At 40.9% G+C, this 16,202-nt stretch overlaps 1 protein-coding gene across 1 annotated transcript in view; it reads right to left on the bottom strand.

The window, feature by feature from the left end:
• Window positions 1-16,202, bottom strand: part of CPQ (carboxypeptidase Q) — a 151,167-nt gene that overhangs the window by 50,684 nt on the left and 84,281 nt on the right. Inside the window, exon 4 of the mRNA XM_086609482.1 lies at window positions 13,568-13,679. Within this exon, the coding sequence (XP_086465608.1) occupies window positions 13,568-13,679 (112 nt within the window). The remainder of the gene's footprint in view (window positions 1-13,567; window positions 13,680-16,202) is intronic.

Here is a 16,202-nt window from a genome sequence, read left to right as displayed (position 1 = left end):
TCCACCTTTGTGAAAAAGGATGTTTTCCCCTGCAAGCCAAGGCATTGGGATCACCCACAAGTAAATCAAATAACTGCTCAGCTTACACGAGGTATATAAGCAAACTGCAAATGGATGTGAGTAGATTAACAGGTAAAGTATTTTAACGTGCATTTATAGTGTATTCAGTGGTAAAATCCTATCTTCTTGGTTTTAATTTCTAAAGTCTATTTCTTCAGTATGAAAGCTGCATTTATTTCCCACCCCTTCTGATTTTTAAGAACACTAATAAGAAGTCGCATTAGCTGAAGAGAGAAGCTCCTCAGCAGTACAAAGATGGGCCTGAAGCTCATATGTATCAAAAAAAAACCAAAGCAGGAATATGACTGAAGCTCCCCACCACGTGCTCTGACACTGTGAAAACCATGAGGTTTCTCAGAGCTTTGCCAGCTTCACCCTCCCAAGACCCTGCACAAATGGCCCAACAGAGCCTTGAACTGAGCATCAAAGTAGAACAAATTGCCCTACCAGATCGCTTACTCCCTAATACTGCCTAAGCCACTGGTGTATTTGCTTCAGGAGCTACAACGGAGAGGTATATACAGATATAGCATCCTCAAGTCTTGTCCACTGCTGTATTTAACTTCGTGAGCTACATATACTTCTGCATTATTATCCTGTGGTCTGGCATTTCTTTAAAAGGGTATTTATACAAAAACTAGTAAGATACATGATGACACTGCTGACAATTAAATTCCTAATGCATTCCCTACCTTTTTCAGGTTTGCAGATGATTAGACATAGGGGATTTACTGGGTGACATTAGTTGAGATATTTCTATCACACAAGCACTTCTCATAAAATGCCTGAAATTTCTAAAACCTCTGCCACAATAAAAAAAAAAAACAAAAACCAAAAAAAAACCCAGTACTCCACATTTTGCTAAAGAAGACACGAACTCATCATCAATACAGCTGTATAATCTGCTTCCATTTCAAGTAAGCAAGAATGAAACAGTAGATTTCATAGAATCATATTTAATAAGATCTCTGTTAAGCCCCTCATGTAATATCAATGATGTGGAACACTTCCCTGCCTTCAGCTATGTTACAACAGTGAAATTCCACTTGTGTAATGTGCTTTGTACCAGCTGAAATTACTCAAGCAAGACAACAACCTTCCTAAGCTCAGACTCTTTGCTTTCAACAGCAGCAGATTATTCTCCATGTCCCATCCACTGCTTTTTGGAGCTGAACATTTTAGCTGGACACCATTTATTTTCTCCCAGGCACATTGCAAAACACGAACGCTCTCACTTGATACTCGGTGCCATAAATTTTTATTAGAAATTATTTCACAAACAATTTGAAGAGGGGCCCGATACATATCTAAAACACCAGTTACCCATGGCTCCTCCATGTGACGGCATTCTGGTTTTAAAAGGTTCCTTTGATGACAAGCTGCAGGCTTAGTTTGAAGTTGGAACACAGAGAGCATCGATAAATTTTAACATAGGACTACCATCCTTTTTAATGAGGCACTTACACTTTTCTTTATTACTAGCTTGTCTTCATCCTTTTTAATTTATTGCAGTATCAGCTGGGTTTGTCAGAAAACAGTGTCTAAAGAAACTGTGTCTCAGCCTTTGAGTTTCCCCCATGCTATACCTCCTGCTTTCCCCATCCTCTCTCCTGCTATGTCTTCTTTGTTGCACAGTTTTCACAGAAATTTCCCAAGTCTCTTATGGCTTTACTAGTAGCCTTCTGAAAAAAAAAAAAAAAAAAAAAAGAGCAATTTCTGGTGCATATTTTAGGGTCAAATTAGCTGTATAATCATAAGAATAGTCATTCTTAATTGCTCTGTATTGCATACAACATACTAGCAGTTCCTTTAAGTATCATTAAAACCCGTCCAAATTAGCAATGCTCTGTTAATTTTTTTTCATCTGGCCAAAAAATTAAGAGGGCTTTTTTAATTTTCTTTTAGATTCAATCTGCTAAAGTGGAAACTGTTTCACTTATTAGCAGATTGGGAAACGAGATTTTCTGAAATTTCCAGAATCTCAGCAAATGCTTTATTTCCTGGTTTAATTAAACTGCTGGGCTTCACAGCAAATTACATGGTTTACCTCTCATTGCATTCTCATTACACTGTCTATTTTTTATATCAGTGATATTTTTAGTTATAATATTCTCTATTCTGGTCTGAACCTCAAGTGAACTATCAAATAAGGTCACTTTCACCAAGCCACAATAACTTTTTAAGCCCTTTTCCTTTCTTTTTAATAGACTGTATGCAGTTTTGATGTTGCAGTCTACACTAGTACATCCAGAGTGAGAGCCCAAAACTTTGCAGTTTTGGCCTCTGCTAGAGGTCTTGGTAAACTAAGGTCCCAATAAACTGAGTATGCATAAATTCCTAACATTTGCTACCGAATTATACTGCTTTTCTGACAGAGTTCCAATAACTTTTGAAATAGAAGACAGGAAGTTTTCAATATTCTCAAGTATTTTAGAGAATATTACCTAATTTCTGTATTCTGCGGCATAGGCAAGCTCTCTTTTAGAAAAGAGCTGCTCCCTTTAGCATCCTGTTTCTCTGGCTAATTTCAAAGAATACACATATAAAAATAAACTAGAGAAATCAAGAAATTAATTGAAGATGTCCAGATTCTTTCCTCTGGAGACCAAGAAGTTTCCATTCTAAAACACCAGGATTCTGGCTTTCATTCTCTTATTAGAAATACCATGATTCAGATAACTAATATTTCACTATTTGTGCATAAAAGTGTCTTCCTAGTTAGACATTTACCAAAAAACAAATATTTTTGCCTTGAGTGAAAAAAAATTTAACGGAGAAAATCTTAAGGCTATTGAAATTACAAGCTTCAAGAAGACAAAGCACATCTTAAAAAAAAAACTTTACAGCATAGAATCATTTAGGTTGGAAAAGACTCTTCAGATCATTGAGTCCAACCGTTACAATACTTCTATTTGTAAATAGAATTCTAATTACTTAAACCCTGACTATGATATATTCGTAATCCTCTAGTGAAGCTCAAATTAAACCAGGGAAACAGCTTTTTACTAGGGAAATGGCTTTTGTTTTCATCTTGAAAGAGTGTAACGCAATGCAATATCTGCTTGATTTTGATCCGTTGATAGGGGTTTTGTTTGCAGCACTGAGGATGAGGTCCTTGGACAAGATAGCACTGGGAAGTGAGTTAAACTATGAGTCTTGAAGGTCTGGAGTAAAGAGAATGAGTTCTCCAGGAGAAGAAACATGGGGTTGCAGGAAGAAGAAGACAGAAAACGAGCAAGACGGGGGCTGGAGAGTGGGAAATGAAAGCAGAGGCAGGAGCTAAGCTGGGTACTGCAGCAATTTTTTTTTTTTTTCTTGTTTTTATGGAGGCTGTTGAGTTTACAACAGAATAGCAAGGGGAGATTTACAGAAGAGTGGAGGAGGGAAACATCAGAGGTTTTAGGTAGATTTATTTTAAGAAAGCAATGGCATATCCAAGAGGAAATGCCAAGGAAGGAATTGGGTATACAAGAGCGGAGAGGAAAGCTGTGAATGATTTCCAAGTCTAGTAACTAAAAATAACATGGATTAAGCCTTTTGACTGGGGAGATGGGGGAAGAAGAGGGAAGTGAAGCTCAGAGCCTGGTGTAATGGGCTGCAATCGAGCCAGGTGGCAATGCTGTCAGAGCAAGGGTTGCTCTGGAGGCCACCTCCCTGCCACCCAGGGAGAGCTCAGATGAGAAGCGCTGATAAACGTGCTCTTCTGCACATTGGGTTTTGAACAAAGAACTGGTTAGTGTAGAGTTATGAAGTCAACACAACTCATGTCTACAAAAAAAGAGAAAAGGAAACCCACTACTTGCCTGTTTACATGTCCAACAGCAAATCACCCAGTCAGAACAGCACTCCCCCACCGTCTGCCTTGCTCTGAGCCTGTTGCCATGTTCTCCAAGTCCCTCAAAAGGAAGAGGACACTGTCCACCTTAAAATGCATCTTATTCCTCTTTAGGTAAAACCTCCTTCCTTAAAGGTATTTGGAGATTTCATCAAATCATGGAGCAGAAAAGGCAATGCAGGGCTCTGCTCCATCACTCTCTGGGACTATAAGCATCAACTGTGGTTTGACCTTACTGAGCAGTGGCTCTGCCTTCTGCCTCTGCTGTCTTGCTCTTTGGATTGGTCAAAGCCCAAATCCATTAGATGAGTCAGAAAATGCAACAGCCACACCTGTCTTCCCACAGTGAAAATATGTATCTTAGAAAACCAGACAGTAAGGATAAGAGGTCTCTGACTTCCTCCAGGAAGGATTTCAGCCATGTCAGCTGTGCTACAGATTTGAAAAAAGTCACAACAGCCTCCATCACAAGTTTTCGAAGATTTTTATAGATAAACAAAGCACACATTTTATCTTGAGTTTCCTGGAAAAGCAGCAGTCCACAGGAGAACGGACAAAATGGGCATGGAGGGCTGTATACCTAAATTTACTGACAAATTAACAACTTTGTATGTCTGCAGTCACCTCTCTGTTATGTCAACCCAGTATGGAAATTGAAGATTTAAGTATTAGCCAAATATGCATTCAACCAAATGTTGAAATCAAGGAATAAATGCAGTTATAGTGTAAGAGCATACACAGATATTTCATACCAGGTAGATTTAACAGATTTGCAAAAGGTGAAGGTTGGATAAAATACAGAACTTTGGGAAAGTGGAAAGAATGTAAGAACAAGGAGTTAATATCAAGCATATTTAACTTAAAAAAAACCCCAAACCTACAGTAAAAGTAGTCATTTAATCGTGTTTCACGACATATCTCCCAGACAGTGAACAACTACACCACCACAGCTACAGGAAATTCAGAAAAACATTTAACAAATTTTTTGGCAAGTAGGTTAAAATTGCAGTTATATGACTTCAATTAGACTAGCAGAAAAGGAATGACTCCAGTGATCATTTTTTAAATAAAACATATCTTTAGTCCTCATATATTAACCAGCGAATTTGGACTCAAGAAATGTAGCTTCATACAAAGACTACAGTGACTGCATAAAAATCTGTCTTACAGTTTCCCAGTCACATTAGTCACGGGTATAATTTAGACGAGAGTTACAATTTCAATTTTAAATGAGTTTTAAAGGGAAAAAAACTGTCTAATCAACTCCTTATGAGTTACATAAAACGTAATTCAGGTAGTACCTTAAAATTCTCACATGCATTGTTTTAATAACATTTTTGTAGTTTTCTCTTCCTTTCTGCTCGAAAGAAATTGGAAATTGGGTAGTGCCAGATCCATGTCTACATCTATAGGAAAGTTGCCTCATGAAACTCTGTTTCCCCATAATGCTGGCAAAGAGAGAAAGAGGGGGAATTACACATAGCTCCTATCACCATACATTTCTTCCTTCCTCATGTGTGTATAGATCATTGTCTAGGAATGTAGGAAAGCCGTGTAAAAGGTGTGATGGCTGGGATCAGACTTTGTCAACAATCATCCTTCCCTCATCAGGCTCCTCTAGCAGCGAAGGCATCACGCATCCTGCCCTGGGCATGGAAGAGGAAAATGTGCCCTGTTCATCTGACTCCTGGTATTTGCTGGCTCTGGCAGCTCCCTATAGCGAATATTTTTTTATATGGAAGAACCAGGATTCTCAGAAGCACTTGGAGGCACAGCCCAAGCAGGAGGCTTCCTGGTCTAATGTGGCACGCAGACATGACTGAACATGAGCTCCGTGCACAGGAGACAACAGCAAAAGCAAGGAAACATTTACTCTGCACCACAATCCATCACTATCAGGGTCTTTGGTGTGCAGTCTTTCCTGAAGTCTATACCAACTACTTCAACACAGGCATAGGAATATGTGGGAATAGACAGGAATAACTTCCAACGCCTTACTCTGCTGCAGTTCAAGCAATTGAAGGCAAAGAGGATAAGTTCGTGGTTCGGCAAATTCACAACACAGCCGTTGGGTTTCTTCCAAAGATGCACCCCGTAAACACACAGACTGGGCAGTAGCTGATGGACACGTGTGCACCTCTGGGCTTGGCACTGCACCAAAAGTTGACTAGTGAGGGAGCAAGCGAAACCCAAACATAGCCAGGGAAAGGTACAAAACACATTTCTGAACAAGGAGGGAGAGCTTGTGGGTAAATGTTGCTAAAAAGAAACCTGTGAACAAAGGACCTGTTGACTCTGATTGCTCCTGCGTTAGCACAGATGAGACTGAAAATAAAATAGACTGTAGTGTCAAGTAGCAGACCCCATCACCTTCTCCTCTCAACAGGAAAAAAAAAAAAAAATTGGCTCTAGCTGCTTTAATTAAAAAGAGACACAACAGTTATCATGTCTGAATGTTTTCAGAAGAAAGCAGTGAAATTCATCCATCAAGATCAAATGCATCTCTGAGTCCAGTGGGCTCTCTACTGCAGTTAGGAGGCATAAAATATTACACTTGGAAAGCTCATACTGCCATAGGACCACCTTCTAAAGGCCTCACTCTGTTATTGTTCTTATTCAGTTCCCTCAAGTTCCCTTTAAGGATAAATGTCCTGTGTTTCTAGTGCTGGAGCCCAAGGCGGCTTCGGTAGGGCGCTCCCTGGGGCGGAAGCAGGGCAGAGCACCTGTGGCTCCAGATGGGAAATGCCCCTCGGCCACGCGATGCAGGAACACAGCTGGATAAAGAGGAAAGAAGCAGCACTGGCTAAAACCCTGAAATTATGGGATATATACTACCTGCCTCTTGCTTAAATACGTCATACACAAGTATTAGTACTGAGCAAGACTCAGGGCAGCAGCAGGAGGCTTGAAATGGTGGGAAAGGAGCACAAACACCTCCTTTACAGAAATGGGCAACCAACATCCAGAGCAGGATCGAGTCTGACAGGGTGTCTGTCCAACTTGTATAGCCAACTGAAGGCAAAATAGAGCACTAAAATAAATTTGGGGTAATTTTATGGTGAATTTTTATGAGTAGTTGCTTAACTAGTCTTTTACCTCACCTGGAAAGGCAGTTTCTGTTGTAAACCTCATGTAGCACGCGGACAAGAGAACCTGTGTTTCAAATGACACCAGAGCATTAACCAGACTAACACGAAAATGCTGAGGCAAATGGGATTGGCCATCTCCAGAGACACCCTTTTTTGCACACAAACTAACAAACATAAAATTGGAGAATTATAAATGCAACCTGAAAACAAATTGGGTTTGCGGTTTCTAGACTATAATTAGCAACTCAGCTGTTCTGCAAAACTAGAAAACCTCAATTTGCTTGAGTGCTGTCTCTCATACAGCTTCCAAATGCCCTCGCACCACATCACAGCTCATGCAACGTCCCACGGATTCCCTTGGCTTAAAGACAGGAACTTCTCAGCCCTTCCTACCTAAAACACCCCCAAGTACCTTCCCATCATCTCTAGATTACCTCAAACACCACCCTCACTACCACAGTAGCAATATTTGCAGAGTTTGCAGACAGATTAAAAAGAGAGGCTGTGGTGCTTACACCGAATCTACCTGTGTGATGATTAACCAGGCGTTCCTCATCAGAGGCAAAGGATAAAAGCAGAGTTTCTTCTTGCCTCTCTCACAGTTGGGACATAAATACACTTGCTCATCTCTCGTCAATCACCCATTTGCAAAGAACATATCAGAACTTCATATTCTAAATATTTCTACGCTTCTCTCAAATTTAGTTAAAATTAATCAAAAGGTTAAAAGCTGCAGAGGGCTGGGCAGGGCAGCAGCTGCCTGACAGAGCTGCAGGCAAACTGCACGTTGCACAAGTTTACTGCCTTGAACTCCCTGCCTGCAGTTATGAAGGGTAATTTCTTAAGCATCAGAAATCCTCAGCTAATTGCAACAGCCCCAGCTCCACTGAAAGAAAGGGAGTTGACCAGTTCAGATCAGCTCTCAAACTGCCTCAGCGCCTCTAAAGACATCTTTATTCCGAGAAAAAAAAGGAATAAAGAGCAATAACCAGCCGAAACTTTCATCTTTCTTCACATAAACAACTTCTGCAGAAACACAGTTCTTCGGTTTTTCAGCACATAAGCCAGAGATCTTGCTGATCAGCAGCATATCTAAGCTTCAGGACTTCCAGGGAAAAAAATACTATTTTTGTTTCCTTTGTCCTTTATTAAACTTCAGCGTTAACTGGGAGAAAAGGCCCCTTTGGATAACATGCGTCAATATGGCCACTAGTTGGTGAATTTTTGTGAGATGAGCTACTGGCAAAGCAAGTGACCGTAACAGTATACCTGACACAGAGAAGCTGATGCGAGTGCACTACGGTAAACACTTCTGTTCACTCCAGTCTGGAGATATCTATGACCATTGCTGGTACCAACAGGTGCACAAGGCAGTGCTGACCTTTAACTGCAGGTTGCCGAAGGAGGTGTTTCGAGAGCAAAGCCGTAGCCGCACAGAAGAGAAGAGACGAGGTGCAGTTTTCTGCAGCAGTTGGCTGTGGAAAAGCCACCTGGAGTAAGATTCACCTTGCTTTAAGGTAACCATCTAAAATTCAACGTTTGCTCATAATTTGCTGCCTGTGCTTCCTCCCTGGAGAAGGAGGAGAAGGAGGAGAGGGAATGGTATTTCCAGCAGGTGCCTTCTTCTCATCACCCTGGTATGGAAGATGGGCAGAGAGATATTATAGCTATTCGAAGCAAAGTATTCAGACAAACTTGAAACTTTCCACTTTTTAGCTCTTCTACTTTCCAGGTCTAACTGAATCGTTATAGCTCTAAACAGTACTCAAAAACTACAGTAGTTTACAATCTGGTCCTATGTTTTTAAGATACTACTCTTTTGAAATGTATACATGGGATTTTACATGAATTAAATGTTTTTATTCCACTCTCTGGTAATATAATACAAAATTATTTCAGTTCAGTCTGGCCTTCATGTAAATCCCTTTCTCTCAAAACGAAACAACATTCATGTGAAGTCAAAAAATGAAATGAAAAAAAAAAATCCTACCGAAAGTTTGAAGAGCTGAAGACTCTGTAAAACTACTTCAGATTGTGCTACTGGTACATGTCCTTATAGAGAACATGTAACTATTATGGTGTCTGAAAAACTACAAAAACATCAGAAAGAATAAAAGATATCAATATGATACAGAAACTGCCAGCTCAATGAAAAAAAAAAAAAGATAACACTGAAGATTCAGGAAATATAAAGGCTAACACATTAAGTAACTGGTTTACTTAGAAATAAAAGCAAAAACTCTTAAAAATATTTCTTGAGGAAAGAAAACAAACTGAACTGCTTAAAATATAACCATCTTAAACAATAATTTTAATGATTTTTCAATAAATTTCATGTATTTGGTCCTAAGCCAATAACTCTTAAATGGTTTGGGGAGGAGGTTATGTTAAAAGTATGGAATGGTATTTAAACTATAATCATTTCTCAAGTACTACACAGAATTATCAAAATCCTAATAAATAGGCATAACTTGTGTCCACCAGCCACATCCAAGGGTCACAATGATATCATGATGAAGGGCTATTAGAGCATCTCTGATATGCTTAAATAGCATAGTAGTATCTTGCTTTCAGGGAAGCAATGGTCCCTGGCAGAAGTAGTGGCAGTACTTCTCAGTATGCCATACAAACCTCACATTCTAGAGTTTGTATTTCCGAATGCTCGCTTCAGCTTTAAGATCGTATCAGCACAGCTGTAAGATCAGTTACACTCTGGTAAACGCAAACACAGTTTTTATGGCTATGGCTATGCAATGCTAATGCAATGCTTTAAGGCTCCCAGTGCACAGTAAAAAAAATCTACACGTGCATACAGACACGCCAGCTGAGTTGGCTTATCCCCATGCCACATGTATTTGGTGGACTAGTCCGAGACTAAATTTATCAGAGTCCAAAAGGATGTTAAACCAAGTCTCCACAGTTCAAAATATAATGCTCACTCAAAACACAATCTATGGAATTGATTTTAAATAAAACTAATTCATTCCTCACACGATCTGCACATCTGTTATTTTGCTGTCTTTTTTGTCAGATTTTTTGTGCTTCATTAGATATAAAATCTGCATTAACCAATACGCTACGGAAGACAGCTTATGAAAGGCCCTATCCCCCATGGTTATCTTCAGGTTAGATGGGATGACCCAGAAGTCCTCTCCCAGCCTCACCTTCCTGCAGAACACTAGTATAACAAGAAGGGCTGAACACAACAGCTGGCCAAACAGAGAGTGTCAGCCAAGGCTCCGGCATTTCCCGGCTGAGAAAACAGCATTTCATCACAGGTCGGACAGCAAACACACTGGCTACTACCAGAGGAAACCAAGCATTTGAACAAGCAGAGAGTGATGCATTTCAGTCATGCGTGAAGGGAAATCCAGTGAATAAGAATTAGACAATGCCACCGTGAACTTGCCCTTAAGAGACACAAAACAGTTTATTCTGAATGGAATACAGTCAGCAAACACAGAAGCATAATTTTTTTTTTTTCCTGAAAGTGGAGGGAGCATAGACAATTTTCCCAGAATCATATAAGAAAGATTAAAAAACACTAAAAGAAGGAGTAGGCCTGGATTCCTCTGTAGAAGAATCCTCTTTAGTTTACTTCTAAAAGACCAAAAATTAAAACAGATGCATTTTGGTTTTGGTCACAGACTGATATTCCAATCATTCCGAGGCTGGGAAAATGAGAGATAAGAGGTTTAAATAATGCAAAATAAAGGAAGAGGAATTCACAGGGACATCTGATGTTCACCACTGCAGTATGAGAGTGGCTAATCACATAACAGAGCATGTCTACAAAGAGCTCTTTGAGATTGTTGAAGTGCACAAATCCTTCTGATCGGAAGCAGGGAAAGCTAGTTTATTATTTAAACTCCAGCCAGAGCTAACAGCAGGAGCAGCAGCTGATTTTAGTTTTTAATGAATACGTGGTGCATTCCTCTTGACCACAGGTTACAGATATGGACAAAAAGAATGATGAGTAAAAATAGATTCCATCTGATGAGAGGGGAAAAGCATCCTTGGATATCAACTTGGCAATCTCAGAAGTCTGTTCTGAACTAGTTTTGAGGGGCATAGTGACAAAACCCCATATGGAAGTAAAATCAGTAAAAAACTACAGATCAAGCAGTAAGACTGGAATTTGCAGTTTGGAGACCAGAAATCAGACTAGGCAGGCCATAGCAGACTGGGAACAGCAGGACACCAGACCAAACTTTGAGAGGCTTGGTGCCTGGAGAACACAGGCAGATGACTGTGCAACCATAGCTCCATCTCGCATACACACTTACCTTGCGGACCATCTCTCCCACCAAACACACCCTATGTAGGCATAGGTAGAAGATGTCCTTCTACAATAACGCTCTGTCTGCAGCCTACTTATACCCACAAGTCAGATGAAGTCCATGAGTAGAAGAAATTGGCTTTTCAGATCCCACACAGGGGAACTATGCAAACCAGGAGTCAGTAGGCTGAGTAAGACCACACTGGTATTTTATCCACAGCGCTACTGGAACAGACATAACCAGGCTAGAAGTTGCCATTTCCTCTTTCTCTCCTTTACCTACATTTAGCATTGATGGCATGGGTGTATGGCACCAATCATTCTTATCCAGCTGGACTGAGTTGAGATAATGAACTACTAATTAACTACTCAACTCAAGGTACCTATCCTGCCTACAAGAGGCAGGCCATTTCCTCCTGGCTGTGGAGGATGCAACAGTGTCCCTGGTGCTGCAGCCCAGGCTGGTGAGCAACAACTGGTGACCCCGATGTGATACATCGATGAGACCCTGGGAAGCCCCGACTCCCTCGCCGAGCCGAGAGCCCTGGCTGCTAAGGAGCCCGAGCCAAAAGAGCCAGAGCCGGGAGCTCGAGCGAGAGTCCTTCGGAGAAGAAGGTAAAGCCGCAAGCCCTGACGTGGTATTCGCGGGAGGGAAGCGTGCTGGAGTTGGATGAATGGGCCGGGTCTCTGCTCACCCATAAAGCCTTTGTGAAAACAAAAAATGGTAAAACAAAAAGGGGGAATTATGGCACCAATCATTCTTATCCAGCTGGACTGAGTTGAGATAATGAACTACTAATTAACTACTCAACTCAAGGTACCTATCCTGCCTACAAGAGGCAGGCCATTTCCTCCTGGCTGTGGAGGATGCAACAGCATCCCTGGTGCCGCAGCCCAGGCTGGTGAGCAACATGGGGGTTTAGTGAGACTCACACTTCTGCTGAGCAGAAATTCTGGAGGAAGGAGACCAGCAAGTCCAGGGTTGACAGCACATGTGCTAGAATATCAACTTCGGAAGAGTCCAGCTGATATACAGATCAAATTCCAGAATTCAGCAACCTTGTCACCGTGCTGATTACTGAGAATGATTCAAAGAAGTGATCCCTGGAAATAGAACGTTGCCCTGTATCCCATAGACCTATGGTAGCAGGATACTACAGTGCTCAAGGCCTCAGTGTCAAATGTTGCTTGAAAAGACATATGAGCCCATAGCATTTGACAATTCACCATGGCTAAGCCAAAACTGACAAAAGTGTATCCTTGTAGTGATACAACTCAAGTGTGTGCTTCCCATGACCTGGACTACCTTTGCCAAGGAAATGAGCTGTCATGGTCCAAAGCAGAGCCCAAACACACAGAAACATAAAAGAAGCCCAATCAGGAAATCAGCCCTCAAGTGCAAAGCTGACAATACACCAGTTTGATGGTATAGATTTATCTATCAATATTTGCTGGAACTAGTCCAGGCAGGATATAAATTTATTCAGGGAGAACATTCAAGGAAAAAACAAAACCACTGAAATATATACATTGGAAAGATGAACTTCTGTGCAGTTTAGAATAATTTTTGCTGAATATCTTTACATGTAGATGAAAGGGAGAAGACCAGAGGCAGGACAGACCTTATCGTGGCCTTTCAATACTTAAAGGGGTCTTGTAAGAAAGGTGGAGACAAACTTTTTAGTAGGGCCTGTTGCGACAGGACAAGGGTTAATGTTTTTTAACTAAAAGAGGGCAAATTCAGACTAAATTTCCAGGGTGGTGAAACACTGGAACAGGTTACCCAGAGAGTTAGGAGATGTCTCATCCCTGGAAACATTCAAGGTCAGGTTGAATGAGGCTCTGAGCAACCTAACCTAGTTGAAGATGTCCCAGCTCATTGCAGGGGGGTTGGACTAGATGACCTTTAAAGGTCCCTTCCAGCCCAAACCATTCTATGATTCTATGAATATCAGAAGGCTCTCTGTGACTGCATGAAGCTTCATCTTCATTAATAGGGAGGAAGACAAAATGAAAAGGAGTGACTTCCTCCTAAGGTATCTAGATATTACATCTTACACTGAACTTTGATTCGATGATGATGGTGACCATGCAGGCACCAAGCACTTTCTAGATCATTGCTTGATGTGTTGCTTTTGGATGACCTCTGTGACTAAAGGAGTTTAACAACCATGCAAAATATTTATACTAAGTATGAATATTTGTGCTCAGAGGAATGGATAAAATAGAAAATCCAGTTTAGACAATATACAAAGTGTCCTGGAAATGTAATGCATTAAAAATATTTTAAAATTAAATATTTACCCAGATCCTTAATGAGTGATAACGCTTCCCATGATATAAATGCTCCACCACCATCATCCATAGCTCCCTGCCCAACGTCCCAGCTGTCCAGATGTCCACTGACCAGTACAATCTGGAAAAGCAATTACAAGAAAACATATCTACATGAAAACACTGAATCAGAGAAGTCAGTTCAGCATTTAAGCATTGTAATAATTTTGTCATAAATTTGGCTTTTTATTTCAGAACAGGAGGAAAGAAACATTTAAAATAAAACTACAACATTGTTCTCTAGTCACTAAACACAAATCTGGGATGACCAAATGCATCCTACTGCTTCAAAACACTGCCTAAATCTAACTAGATATGCTGTGAGAAATGTTTAAATGAAAGGGTTTGTCTTCTATATTAACAAAGTGCATACTTTCCAGAGATACAGGAGTACTACATTGCAGAATGGCGAAAATTTTTTTCATATTCCAGTTGTTTAAGCCTTTAGGCAGGAAATTTGATTAACCCTATTTTTGGGTGCGTAAGGAAGAAATATGAACTTAGACTGAAGTGTTCCCAGGCAGGGGTTGTTGTTTTATTATATCTCTACGGTACTTGTCACAGAGGACCTCTAATTTATTACTAGATCCCCTATGTGCTACAACAATGACAAGGTATTTTATAGTTCCATTAGTTATAAGGATATTATAAATTAAAAACTATATGGTAGCAAGTCCCAGATGGGTTTTCTGCAAAGAAAGTTCTTTGGCTACAGTAGAATATAGTAGTATATATATCTCCAGAAACATCCACTTTCAGATCTGAACTCTTCAAATGCAGCATCAGACCAGTACCAGAAGCAAGACAGTTCCCTAACTGGACCTGAAGTTGAAGGGCTAATGGATGTACAATTGCAATGGAGAGGTCAAGGAGGGACAAGCACTCTGAAAGGGTTGTCAGCCACTGGAATAGGCTGCCCAGGGAGGTGGTTGAGTCCCCATCCCTGGATGTGTTTAAGAAAAGGGTGGATGTACTGCTTAGGGACATGGTTTAATGGGGGATTAGGGACGGTTGGACTGGATGATCTCTAAGGTCTTTTCCAACCTGGAAATTCTATGATTCTATGAGTTGAGCAGGCAGTGTGGTAAAATGATGCAACAGGACAAAAACAAGAGCAGGGAGCCACTGCAGTGCTCCAGGAGTCTTTGAAGAACTGGTACCAGTGAAGAGTGCCCTTGGGATAGGGTGGATATGGAAGCATCCAACCTATGACAACTGAGCACTGAGGAAAAACTGAAGGAGGCCCTGGAGCATCTGTCTGTGTCCTGCCCAGAACTGGCCATAAATGAAGGGATGCTTCCAACTCCCTGGTTGGCTGATGACAATAAGCTCGCAGAGTTGTAGGCTCTAGAAGGTGGTGAAAAATTCTCATTCCTTCTGCCACTTTCTTCTCGCTAAGGCATGAGGTTCTCTTGGCATATCATTTCATCTTTCATACATCACAGGACAACTACGCCAGCACTGATAATGAGAACATAAGGAGTTTTTCCTATTATCACCTCCAGAGGGTGAGAGCCAATGCTATCAAGCGTGCAACTAATATTTCAAGGAACTAACTAAGGGCCCTGCCATGAAAACCTCTATTTTGCCCTTCACATGATAGAAATCTTAGTACGATTTAAATGATTATTAAAAATAACACACAAACAGATCATGGCAATGGAGTGCAGCAAATACAAATTCAGGTAGCACAACCAAAAGGCTCCTTTGCATTAAAAAAGGTCCATGTCAAATTACTAGTCGTATACATTGTATTGCTCTAAGTCCAATCGGAACGTGCCAAAACTCTTTAAATTTAGAAAATACACCATGAAATGTTAATAAATGTGCGTATTACAAAAGCCAGATGCTAGAAAAGCTTGTGATCAAAATCTGAAAAGCAGTTTATTCTTTCCTTCTCAGACATTACAACCCTCTTTTCTGCTTACCCAGTCTTAACTCAACATGCGCTTCCAGCACAGACTGATTTTCTCGGTAGTAGACAGACATGCTGCAGCCTTTATTCCAAAACCTCCTTGTGTTCAAAAGAGCTGAAATGTGGATGGCAGGCCCCTTTGTAAAAGCCTCAGATTTACTCCGGAGGCATTCCTACAATTTAATGTCACGATCCTCCCAGGCTCAGCGTGGAAGACTGCAAACAGCACGTTTCCGGGGGACGCTGCCCCGCTGTAGAAGTACTTAATCTGCGGCAGGTCTCTGCTACAATAGCAACATAGCTTGAAACCAGGCAATCTACGCAAAGCCATGCCAGCTTTGGAGGTAGAAACCTTTCTGAAATGAGAGCAGAAAAGAAGCGTTCACTGCGGTACTCTTTGCTTTTCTTCTTCTCTTACGAGCGAGGACACACGCGTGTGCAAGTGGTGTGGGCACCACATGAATGAACTCTGCTTTGAGAGCTGCGGGTGCACGTGCAGCCCTACTGCAACCTGTCGATGGAGGACAGAGCTCAAACTCCACCAGGCTTTGCAGGCGACTGATCCCAACTCGTAACTGTCCACTCAATAAGAAATTTGCAAATAATAATAATAATAATTTTAAAAGGACAGAAAAAGCTCTGAGTGAAAGCACAATTGCTTGCAGTATAAAGGACGTCTATTCCACAACT

This window comes from Tauraco erythrolophus, chromosome 3, assembly GCF_009769465.1.
Source record: "Tauraco erythrolophus isolate bTauEry1 chromosome 3, bTauEry1.pri, whole genome shotgun sequence".
Taxonomy (NCBI): domain Eukaryota; kingdom Metazoa; phylum Chordata; class Aves; order Musophagiformes; family Musophagidae; genus Tauraco; species Tauraco erythrolophus.
The sequence above is the reverse complement of the archived record's forward strand: the minus strand, read 5'-3'. Positions and strand labels throughout refer to the sequence as shown.